Genomic DNA, 13249 nt, shown 5'->3' on the forward strand with positions numbered 1-13249 from the left:
TTCCTGATTGACCCATCAAGGATGGCTAAGGACAGGGACAAGATGGCGGAGAGGATATTACACCTCACCCTAGAGATCCTCTTCCGGATTACTGGAGAGGTGAGAGATTCTGATGACGTCACATTCCATCATTCTTATCTATGGGAATAACAGATGGACAGAACTGGAGAGGTGAGGACTCTGGAAATGTCTGTAGTGAGGTTTATTAATGTGTCTCTCCATAACCAGGATTACACAGTAGTGAAGAAGACCTCTAGTGAGCGCTGTCAGGACCCTGTGTCTGAGGGATGGGGAAGACCCCTGAGCCCAATCACGGGGCCTCCACCTCACCCCCTGATACATGAGGACATCAATGACCAGAAGATCCTAGAACTCACCTACAAGATGATTGAGCTGCTGACTGGAGAGGTGACACTGCTGGGAATGTTGGGACATTATACAGTAACACTATGAAGGGATCGGGGGATGATGGTATCATTGTATGTGTCAGGTTCCTATAAGATGTCAGGATGTCACCGTCTATTTCTCCATGGAGGAGTGGGAGTATTTAGAAGGACACAAAGATCAGTACAAGGACGTCATGATGGAGGTTCCCCAGCCCCTCACATCACCAGGTAATATAACTGAATAGGATAACTGAAGTGAGCACTAATATATATATATATATATATATATATATATATATATATATTTATATATATATATATATATATATATATATATATTATGAGTGCAAGCCAAAAAATGCATACTATATAAGGATAAGGCTGCACATCAAACTTAGATAAAGGTATAATGCCTCAAGCATATGGAAAAACATTGGAATATACAATGAAAAATGCTACTTGCTAATTTGAACATGTGAATAATGAATTGCATACCTGCCATGAATATTAGGAAAAAGGAGATATTTAGCAATCGCATTGATCAATGCGATTGCTAAATATCTCCTTTTTCCTAATATTCATGGCAGGTATGCAATTCATTATTCACATGTTCAAATTAGCAAGTAGCATTTTTATTGTATATTCCAATGTTTTTCCATATGCTTGAGGCATTATACCATTATCTAAGTTTGATGTGCAGCCTTATCCTTATATATCACCAGGTAATAGACAGGACTAAATACACACGGCCTATAATTATCTGTATGTAAAGAATGATTTCATTCCCTGTATGTGTTTCCTCCAGTTCTATCCAGTGAGAGGACAACACCAGAGAGATATCCCCGTCCTCTTCCTCCACAAGATTGTAAACAAGAAAATCCCAATGTTCCTCAGGATGATCAGGTAGATGGAGAGAAGGTCTCATGAAATCTCCCTATGATGTGTAAACTGTTGTGAAGGTTAGAGGTGGTTGAATCTTTAAAAGCTTGGTTCGTCGACCACAACTAAACAAATGCCGAATCGAACTCTGAATATTTTCAAACCACATTCGATTCAATTGGAGGCCAAACATAAGGCAGAGAAAACAACTTGATGGGAAAACAAAAAGCTTCGAAAAAAAGCAAAAATATGTTTTACAGTGCTCCACTACTGTGTTGGCATAGCCATTAGCTTCGTAGACTATTGACATAACAAAGAGTTGGATGAGAGACAGTTGTCGGGCTGGTGCTCCCTTACCCCTGCCAGTACAGACAAGACACAACTTGGAGACCCATCTTGGAGTCTTGATATTTAAAAACATTTCAGGCAGAGAAGAAGACAGTGGCATCAATTGCCTCCACCCCTATTTCTCCATAGTGTGTTGCACAGCAGGGAGGTATGGTCCATGCAATACACAAGATGTGGCCTGACATTTCCATTTTAAAAAGTGAGCACACAGCGACCGTGCCTTCTGCAGCAATGCATCTAGGCGGGAATAGTGCCCTAGAAATTTCTGTACAACCAGGTTGATCTATCCAATGCATGTGATGTCATCCAGGCGTAGTCTTGTCATCAGGTTTGCATCGTTATCGCACACGTCCTTCCCTGGCTCCAGGTTCAGTGGAGCCAGCCATTGATCAAACTGGGCCTGTATAGTGGTCCACAACTATGCGGCTGTGTGACTGCATTCTCCTATGCATATGAATTTAAGCACTGCATTTTCATTTAAAAAAAATCAAGAGATGCACGAGTGACAGTAGTAGGCCTCTTGTTCCCAGATCCCTGGCACTATAGACAAGACACAACTTGGAGACTCATGTTGGAGTCTTGATATTTAAAAACATCGCAGGCAGCATGATTTCATCCCCCCCCCCCCATTTCCCCATAGTGTGTTTGCACACCAGGGAGGTATGGGCCATGCAACCCACAAAATGTGACCATGGTGTCTCACATGGGTCAAAAACACCAGGCATGGTCACTTCCGTAACAGCTGACGGGCTCTCACTCACCGAACTGTAGCTGGTAAACAAGTGGAGGTTTTGCGGTTGGAGACCTGTGTGAGAATAGTTTCGACGGTGACACAGAGGGAGGAAGAAGTAGCAGACATGGTTGATTTGGCGGCTATTGGTTCGTTAGGCCCGGTAGGCCGCTTTTTAGCGCAGTAAGATTTGCACAGTAAGGCATATAGCTTATGTATGTCCCGGTTTATGCATGTAGTAGTCAAATTATTTGAATTTTTGCTTCTGAATTGTTGTTTACAACGTTGGCAGATAACGAAAGATGGGTCATCTTCTGTGGTTTCAAAAAAGACACAGGTTAGGCAACCCTCCCTGTGAACTGCAGTCCCGCGACCGCTGCTGGCCACAGCCAGAGTTGTGGCCTAGGATGCAGCGCTTGTCATGGTTGCATCACTACGTGTTTGTATGGTAATTGCCAATGTAACCTCCTTGGCTTCCTCCTTCCCTCTTCCGCTCCTCATCTACTGAAGTAAACGGCTGTGTGCCTCTGCTTTCACACAAAATGGGATCTACAACTTCATCGTCATGCTCTGTTGTCCCACTCCTCCTCTTCCTGACCTGACATCACATGACCGTACATGTGCACCTCAGGTATCTGAGTCTCATTATCACCACCTCCACCCAGGGGGTTAACGTCAGTTGATGAGGGTCATTCGCCAAGTCATTCGCCAAGGGGAGGAGCCATTTGGGACCGAAGGAGGAGGGCTATACGCTGTAAAAGACCTTTGGTTAGACAGGCGTCTGCGCTTGCTGATGCCTGCATTCTTACCATGGATGAGGACAAGCAACAGCGCTCCCCGACACCTCAGCGTGGACGTAAGGATGGCAGTCGGTCCAGTGAGGCCAGTTGTGGCAGCTAGAGGTCCAGGTCTTCCCACGGCTCCACCCTTTGATCTATTGGATTGGTAAGTGATCTTTGAGAATGTCACTTTCATTAATGGGTCCCTTGTGTTTTTTTTTCTTGTAAAAATACTAGGTTGCACCCAAAAAAGTCACTTCTAAGTGAAAAACAGGGAATGCCATTGTGTCAGGCGCCACTTGCGGCACACTGGCAGAAAAAGCTACCGTATTTTTTTTAACTATAAGACGAACTTTTTTTCCCCCAAATGTTGGCGGAAAGTGAGGGGTGCGTATTATAGTCTGAATGTAGGGCTGTGGGGAATGAGGGTGCTGCGGTGGAGCGGGTCATTGGCGGCACGAGCAGGCTGTAGCAGCACCTGCCGTGACCACGTGGGCCCGCTTATTTCATATGCATGCATCCTCCCGCCCATCATCTCTCAGCGCTGAAGCAGGGGCTGAGAGGTTGACGGGATGATGGGCGGGGGGTGTACGCATAGTAAAGAGCCGACGCGTGGGATCACCCCTGTCAACTACAGCCTGGAATGATCATGTGCGGCTGTATTCACTGCCCCCCGGGCATCATCATCAGCAGGGGCAGTGAATAAGTCTAGTCACCGGCCACTGATCACTGCAGCATCGTGATGTCCTCCTGTCTGCCAGCCAGCTGATCTGTGTAGAGAACGGTGAGCACGGGGAAGACGTCATTGCTGTGCGCACCGCTAGTCTCCACACACATCAGCTGGCCGGCAGACAGGAGGACATCACGATGCTGCAAGGGAATGGCTCCACACAGGTCAGCGGCGCTGCTGCTGACACAGAGGAAGATGATCGATGCTGCAGAGAGTGAGGAAAGGTGAGTATAATTTTTTTTTTTTCTGTGCCATAGGATACAGGCCATATACCAGGATGGGGGTATATAGCAGGATGGGGGTATATTATGAGCAGGATGGGGGTATATAGCAGGATGGGGGTATTTATCAGGATGGGGGCTATACCAGGATGAGACACATATATACAAGGATGGGGATCATATACAAGGCAGGAGGATCATTTCCAGGATGGGGTACCTTAGTAGAGAATTTGGGGACATTACCCCCATAAAAGTGTCAGCAGCAGATCCCCGCCCCATAAGTGTGTCATGACCACATTTTTTGCTTAAAATTTTTTTTTCCTGTTTTGCTCTTCCTAAAACCAGGGTGCGTCTTATAGTCCGAAAAATACGGTATGTGCGGAATGTATACGCAGCACAATAGCTGAAGAGTCCCGGGGGTTTCTGCTGAACTCAGATCGGTTATCCGTTCTGAAATACAAGATTCTTTAAAGACTATCCTGAGGAAAAAAGAAAACTAAAATAGTTTCCTGTTGAGGATATGGATAAACTGGTCAAAGCCATACAGGCCACAATAAGCCTTAAAGATGAGAAGACTCCAAGATCTCTTGAGGATGTAATGTTTGGTGGATTAGAGGAGAAAAGGAAGATTTCCTTTCTTGTCAACGCTAATGTGGAATCGCTTATTAAAAAGGAATGGAATTGTCCTGATAGAGCAGGAGCTCTCCCCTCCTATTCTAAAAGAAAGTATCCATTTGACAATAAAGATTTTGTCCCATGGGAGAAAGCCCCAAAAGTAGATGCGGCAGTGGCTAAATCTTCCAAAGCTTGGGGTTTGTCTTTGGAGGATTCATGGATGTAAAAAAATCCCTTGGATAAAAAAGCTGACGGCTAACTAAAACATGTATGGGAGTCAGCAGACCTCAAAGATGCCTACTACCACGTTCCTATTCATCCGGACCATCAAAAATATTTAAGGGTAGCTCTGTCCATCCGGGACAGGATCTGTCATTTCCAATTCACAACATTTCCATTCAGACTTTCCATTGCGCCACACATTTTTACAAAAATAGTGGCGGAGATGAAAGCCTTCTTGAGACTCCAGAATCTGCTTTTCGTTCTCTACCAGGACGACTTTTTGGTCATGGGCAACTCGCGACAACATTGTGTAGAACAGTTAGTCTCCAAGTAGTTCTGAAGGACCTGGGCTGGATCATGAACAGGGCCAAGTCTCGGCTGTAGCCAGCTACAGTTCCATTATTCCTGGGCATGCTGTTGGATTCAGAACAGATTCAAAACACCAGATATGTTGCTTACCAGAGAACAAAATCTTAAAAATGTCAACGCTTAGACTACATGCTATACGCCATCCCAAGATGTCCATCAGGAGGGCCATGTCTATTTTAAGAACCAGGACGTTCTGCTTCCTGGCGGTGCCCTAGAGCCAGCTCCACTCAAGGAGTCTTCAGTGGGAAATCCTCTCTGCCCAAAGAAAATTAGTATATTTAGAATGGGAAATGGTTCTATCCTTGTTAACAAGGAATTCCCTCTGATGGTGGACATCCAAGGACAATCTTTCCATAGGAATCTCATGACTGACTCGGGCACAAAGGGTAGTCACTACAGATGCCAGCCAGCTGGGGTGGGGTGCACACCTGGACGCGCTTACATCCCAGGGGTCCTGGTCGATCTGGAAAGTGGCACAACCCTCCAACCTCAGAGAGCTTTGGGCAGTAGAGAAGGCGTTGAAAGCCTTTTCTCCTGTCCTTCAGGGCCACCATGTCCGAAAACTGTTAGACAATCAGTCCACGGTGGCTTATATAAATCAACAGGGGGGCACAAGATCTCAGTCTCTGATAACCGCAGGAGGGCCTGGGGGCATATACATCACAGAAGGGCCTGGGGGCATATACATCACAGGAGGGCCTGGGGGCATATACATCACAGGAGGGCCTGGGGGCATATACATCACAGGAGGGCCTGGGGGCATATACATCACAGGAGGGCCTGGGGGCATATACATCACAGGAGGGCCTGGGGGCATATACATCACAGGAGGGCCTGGGGGCATATACATCACAGGAGGGCCTGGGGGCATATACACCACAGGAGGGCCTGGGGGCATATACATCACAGGAGGGCCTGGGGGCATATACATCACAGGAGGGCCTGGGGGCATATACATCACAGGAGGGCCTGGGGGCATATATATATATCACAGGAGGGCCTGGGGGCAAATATATATATCACAGGAGGGCCTGGGGGCAAATATATATATCACAGGAGGGCCTGGGGGCAAATATATATATCACAGGGAGGGCCTGGGGGCAAATATATATATCACAGGAGGGACTGTATCATATACATCACAGAAGGGGCTGGGGACATATACATGTCTCCAGCCCCTTGTGTGATGTATGTGTCTCCAGCATCTTCTGTGATGTATATACAGTGTCCCCTATGGGATGTATATGGTTTACCAATCTTATCACAAAGAGTTGACTGCGCTCCAGACTGAAATAAACCTGAAAAAGCAATTGTGAGAAGCAACATGATCAATATCATCTAACATCACAGCCACGCCAAAGAGAAGCAGCTCCAGCCATCAAAGTAGGGGTGAGGTAATTAATTGTTTGACCAAATATAGCAGGGTCATTTTCACATAATAATAATATTAATAATAATTTCCTTCCTTATCACACACACCCTCTTCCGGCCATTGTTTTCAGTGTATATTGATATATCTTTAACCTTTGATTAGCACAATATAGAGAGCTGAGGGCAGACCATCTGTAACTCTTCCCTGCCCATCTGCAGGGCTGACCCTCTGTAAATCTCCCCTGTGCAGCTGCAGGGCTGCCCCCCTTCTCCCCTGCCAAGCTGTGAGGCTAATTCTTTGTAACTCCTCTGCACAGCTGCAGGGCTGATGCTCTGTAACTCTCCCCTGCCCAGCTGCGGGGCTGACCCTCTGTAACTCTCCCCTGCCCAGCTGCAGGGCTGACTCTCTGTAACTCTCCCTTGCCAAGCTGCAGGGCTGACCCTCTGTAACTCTCTCCTGCCCAGCTGCAGGGCTGACTCTCTGTAACTCTCCCTTGCCAAGCTGCAGGGCTGACCCTCTGTAACTCTCTCCTGTCCAGCTGTAGGGCTGACCCTCTAACTCTGCCCTTCCCAGCTGCAGGGCTGACTTTCTGTAACTCCCTCCTTTTCAGTTGTAGGGCTGATCCTCTGTAACTCCCCTGCCCATTTGCAGGGCTGACTCTCTGTTACTCCCTTCTGTCCAGCTGCAGGGCTGACCCTCTGTAACTCTCCCCTGCCCAGCTGCAGGGCTTGCCCTCTGTAACTCTCTCCTGCCCAGCTGCAGGGCTGAGAATCTCTGGGACGAGGTAGAATGGGATGTTCAGTGCATGTCAGCTCCTCAGTCTAGTTTTCGGTAAATGTAAGAAGCTTTCATGTCCCCATGGGTCTGTAATCCTTAAGAACTATTTCATCACCTGGAATCTTTAACGCGATAAATTGCTGAACTCCTAAATGCCAAAGTAAATTCAACGCTACTAGATGGGTGTCTGTAATAATGTGGCCATTCATTGTATGGTTTATACTTGGAGATGAGAGGATAAAGCTGATCATAGACATTAGATGTTGTCTGGATCTTCTCACAATTGTCTGGTTATGGAGACTGCTGGTTACAATTAGGAGGGGACAGGTTGGATTTTACAGGAGACCTGCAGCTCTGTGATATCTACTGCTGTCAGTTTTTCTGAATCATTTCACACGACTTCTCCATCTGTCTGTGACTTTTACAATATTATTTTTAGGATGAAGATCTGACCCATATTAATACTACAGAGACATATGTGAGGGGTGATGAGCGGTGTAAAGAGGAGATTCCTACAGAAAACCGCACAGGTGAGTAGTGACCACTAAATGCAGAGAAGTCACAGATTTTACTCCATCACCAGCTTCTATAATAACTTTATATGGTTTATCAGAGTGTGCTCACATGGAATTTGTGATTTGGACTTTATGCTTCACTTGCACTGTGTACGACAGTCTTAATGAAGGGGTGTGATGAGGAAAGATTCACCGAATTTATTAAGAGGAAAATGCCAATTTATAATTTTGCACGTTTTCTCTATGACGTGCACCTTGCCTGGCATGAAACAAAGGGGTTAGTATTGGATAGGTTTCTATCAGACACCCTCATTAATAACCCAGCAAGTAAAAAAACAAACAAAACACATACACATGAAAAATACTTTATTTGACTAAAGATTCCCTTACACGATGTCTCATTCACCAATTTATTTAATAAAATAATAAGAAAGCCATGAAGATTTCGAAGTAATCCAACTTAGTCCAAAAATGATAACATGAAAGACCGTAAAATGAAATAATTAAAGAAATAAAAGCAAGAGACAATCCCTCGTTCACCACTTTGTTAGCTCCTAACCCCCCTCCCCAGAGGCTTCGACGTAATCCATGATGTCCACCGATTGTCGTACGAATTAAAGTTAATAGTTCACTTTGTGATTTCAGTAACTCAGTAACATCACCGCTCATGAGCATAAGACATTCTGGGTCTCGCGCTGCCCCCCCCCCTTTGAGACCCGGCAAGGGTGGTGAAGTCATGTAAGGTTACTGACATCATCACCACTGTCACTGGGTCATGCAGAGGGCAGCGCAAGACCCGAAATGTCTCACGAGTGGTGACGTTACTGACATCACCGCTCGTAAGAAATGACTGGGAGTAAACTATGAAGCTTCATTCTCTGAATGTGGCTTCATAGGTTGTATGACAGAATCTGTGGATATCGTAGGATCACTATGAATGACATCGGAGCTGCGGGATTTTTGGGGCAGCTAATAAAGTGATGAACGAGGGACTGTCTCTTGTCTTTAATTCTTTTTATGTCTTTCAGGTTTCTATTTTTTTTACTATGTCGGATTCAGTGGATTATTTAAAAATCTTCATGGCTTTTTTTTTTTGTTTTTAAATAAGTTGGTGAATGAGAGAGTCGTGGTGTGGTGTGTATAGTGGTGTTTTTTGTTGTTTTTTTTTCTTCCTCTTTATACTTAACAGGTTAGTAATTGCGCTGTCTGATTGATGCCTCTCCATTATTAACCACTGGGCTTGATGCCAGCTGACACTACACAGCTGACATCAACCCAAAAATATTACCCCAATTGCATTCAGCAAGACCTGGGGCAAAGCACCCGAATTGGCACAACTAATGCATGCACCACTTCTGGTTGCAGTTGCATTCTGGTATTTTTAGGCTGGGAAGGGATAAAATAACCATGGGCCTACCTAGCCTGATAATAACAGCTCGCAGCCATCTGTTTAACCTTGCCTAGTTATGAAAGATAGGGGGAAACTAAATCACTTTTGCTTTAAATATTATTATTTTTTTTTTTAGCTTAAAACAGGCTAAACACCCTTTATTGCCACATGAAAGACACTAAAGGGTGCAAGTTTATAATATGTAGGGGGTGGGACGTTATATGGCTGCAGAATCTCTAGCTATTCTAATCTGTCTATTCTACATAATTAAGGCTTTGTGCACTTGTTTTTGCCGAGTGGTTGTTTTTTTTTTTTTCTTTTCATATTTTTTAGATTGCTGATTTGTTACAAAATATAAAGCATACCCTGTTAGCAGCAAAATCAATGAGATTCCTAAAGTGTCATGTACACAATGTTTGTTTATTTCTGACTTGCAGATTTGGTACAGAAAAAAATCTGCAGCATGTCCATTCTTTCAACGCTTTTGCCTTATTTTGTTATGCTCTTTTTTTTTTTTTTTTTTTTTTTTTTATTATTGCCGATTTGTCACAAAACCTGATGGAAATCTTGATGCCAGCAAAGTCAGTGAGAATCCTGAAGTGCCATACACACAAGTGAGCGGAGGTGCGGGATTCATGTGGAAGTTTTAGCTGCGTGAACGCGCAAACAAACATTGATAGTGTGAACATACCCTAAGTGCGTTTACGCAGCATAAACACACCTAAAACGCATCTAAAATAATAATTAAAAAACTGCATGGGATCCCTTCTATTTTTGATAACTGCCCAAGGTAACGCAGACATCTGTGGGCTGGTTTTATCAGGCTGGGAATGTCCATGAATATTTGGTCCTACCCAATATAGCACCCCTGCGGTACCAGGTGCCACAAATGTAACCAGTGGAAACCCAAACCCCTGAATACCCATGTCAGCAAGTACACCAGCACCTTCAAGCCACACACACAACCCTAACACCAGACTGGGAGACTGCCTAGTAACAGGTAAAAGGGGTGGGCACTGATTGGATAGTAGCCACCCAACCTGGAGGGAGAGACCCAGCGAGGGGGAGGGGCGAGTGATCAGTTGGGAGCTGGAGGGAAGAGAGACAGGAGTCTACAGTGAGACAGAGAGAGAGACAGAAGTCTTCAGGAAGAGGAAGTGAGGAGCAGCAGTGTGAGGAGAAGTGAAAGGAGAGAGTGAAAGTACAGAAACTGACCTGAAGAACCACAGGAGTGCTGTAAAAGGAGTGAGGGACTGTGGAGTACGGGACCAGGACTCCAGGCACCGTGGGTAACCTGTGGAAGCGTCAGACTCCAGGAACCACGAAAGGCCTGTGGAAGTCTGGAACCAAGGCTCACAGGACCCAGCACAAGGCAGGGTGCAGACCCTAGGACAGTGGGACACTTTATAGTCAGCTGTTAACTCTACCGGGCGAGAAGATCTCCAGGGTCCATCGCCAACCAGAGTCTGAAGCACAAGCAGCAAAGAGGGGGCCGGGGACAGAACCCCTTAAATAGTCCAAGCTGCCTTCATGAGGGCCAAGGCTAAAGAAAAGGGACTTCCGAGTAGCTCTAGGCCATGGGACTCCAACCACAACGAGTGTGCGCAGAGGACAGACATCCCAGGTCACAGCTGGCACGGAGAACAAGGGGAGTGGGTACACCTGGAACCGGCACCCACGGGTTCAGGTACCACCGCAGCAAAGTAAAGGCAAGTTGAAACTGCAATACTGGTGTGGACTATTTCCTTATCGCCCCGAGCACTCACACAGATGGTTCCCCACTACTATCCCCATCATTCACTGCTGGGGCCTGTCGTTGCTTCTGGAGGGCAAGCATCCAAGCTGCATCACTCTATCAGCCCCAGCAGAAACCTGCAGCGGCGGCCCCAAATAACCTGGCCGCACACCGCAAGTGGCGTAGTTGAGAACTTTTATTATTTTTATTTTTTCGTTTATTTTTATTACTTTCTTTCCCTTTCTTTTCTGGGGAACGGCACCCCAAGGGCCACGGTACCGGGCCGCGACCACGACTGACCCCACTGCGCACCATGGGCCCGAGACAAAGTACCCCACGGCCCTGTGGCGTCACACCAGACTAAAAAATAGCAGCCCGCAACTGCCCAAAATTGGCACATCCATAAGATGTGCCAATTCTGGTGCTTTACCCCGACTTTTCCTGAATTCCTTGGTGCATTGGCAATCAAGGTAATATTTTTTTAGGGGTTGATGTCAGCTGACATCAAGCCCAGTGGTTAGTAATTGAGATGCATCTATTGGAAATCCCCCATAACTAACCCGGTAAATGAAAGGTGAAAAAAACAAACACGCACGTGAAAAAATAGTTTCTTTGAATAAAGACTCTAATAGACCGAAAAACAAATTTCTCTAAAAACAATTTTTAATTTATAAACCTTAAAAATGGTTAAAATCAAGCCATATCTCACATATATAGCTATATCGGTCAGTGAGCACACACCAGGTCGTGCAGAGCTGAATAGACTCTGATAGGGATATTAGTCTAAAACGGTGAGGGATAGCCCAAGGTGATTTTGCTTAGTGGTTTTAGGATAACAATAAGATATCAAGGTAAGGGCCACGCTACAAATACCTGATCTCACTCCTTCCTGGCCGCGGAGGTTAATACACCATAAGGTTTTGGGCGCCCTCGCTCAACGTCGGCTATGCCTAATAATCCCCATATCTGACTGTGTGCCATTAATTGACCCAAAGCCCAAGGGGGTGTAGATTAGTGCCGAGGTCAGAGTGGTTCAGTCACACAATGTGCATAGTCAGTACACTAATTAGTATTAGGTGTTATTGTTGGTCCTATGAACAATTCACAATCGTAATATTTATACACACACTCCCCTTTGGAAATATATGAAAAAAGGGGAGGGGTTCTACAGGTAGCTATTTAGGACTGCTACTCAGTACAATCGACCAACAAATTATTTGTGGACCCGAAATTAATTAAGTCCCAGAAAGTGATGGTCCTCCTGTCCCTGTGTCCTCTGACCTTGGCACTAATCTACACCCCCTTGGGCTGGGGTTAAAATCAAGCCATATCTCACATATATAGCTATATCAGTCAGTGAGCACACACCAGGTCGTGCAGAGCTGAATAGACTCTGATAGGGATATTAGTCTCAAACGGTGAGGGATAGCCAGAGGTGATTTTGCTTAGTGGTTTCAGGGATAACAATAAGATATCAAGGTAAGGGCCATGCTACAAATCCCTGATCTCACTCCTTCCTGGCCGCGGAGGTTAATACACCATAAGGTTTTGGGCGCCCCCGCTCAACGTCGGCTATCCCTAATAATCCCTGTATCTGACTGTGTGCCGTTAATTGACCCAAAGCCCAAGGGGGTGTAGATTAGTGCCGAGGTCAGAGGACACAGGCACAGGACAGGAGGACCATCACTTTCTGGACTTAATTAATTTCGGGTAGATTATTTCTCTACCTGGTTTATAATAATTGGTGTTCAGTTTTGAATAAAGACTCCCCCACACTATTCCTTATTCAGTAATTTATTATTTCTTCAGCGCTCTATTGGGAGACCCAGACGATTGGGGTATAGCTACTGCCCTCCGGAGGCCACACAAAGCACTACACTAAAAAGTGCAAGGCCCCTCCCCTTCTGGCTATACCCCCCCGTGACATCACGGGTTCTCCAGTTTTAGCTTTGTGTGCGAAGGAGGTCAGACATCCATGCATAGCTCCACAGTGTGTAGTCAGCAGTAGCTGCTGACTATTTCGGATGGAAGAAAAGAGAGCCCATATAGGGCCCCCAGCATGCTCCCTTCTCACCCGTGGATGGTGTTGTAAGGTTGAGGTACTTATTGCTAGTACAGAGGCTGGAGCCCACATGCTGCTTTCCTTCCCCATCCCCATGAGGGGCTCTGGGTGAAGTGGGA

At 45.8% G+C, this 13249-nt stretch overlaps 1 protein-coding gene across 1 annotated transcript in view; it reads left to right on the top strand.

Annotated features, from left to right (window-relative positions):
- Window positions 1–496: 496 nt before the first annotated feature.
- LOC142311968 (uncharacterized) overlaps window positions 497–13249 on the top strand; it is an 89067-nt gene continuing 76314 nt past the window's right edge. Inside the window, 3 exon segments of the mRNA XM_075350831.1 lie at window positions 497–614; window positions 1192–1289; window positions 7868–7958. Of these exon segments, the coding sequence (XP_075206946.1) occupies window positions 530–614; window positions 1192–1289; window positions 7868–7958 (274 nt within the window). The 5' untranslated portion in view covers window positions 497–529.

The sequence above is a fragment of the Anomaloglossus baeobatrachus genome, chromosome 5 (assembly GCF_048569485.1).
Source record: "Anomaloglossus baeobatrachus isolate aAnoBae1 chromosome 5, aAnoBae1.hap1, whole genome shotgun sequence".
Lineage (NCBI taxonomy): Eukaryota > Metazoa > Chordata > Amphibia > Anura > Aromobatidae > Anomaloglossus > Anomaloglossus baeobatrachus.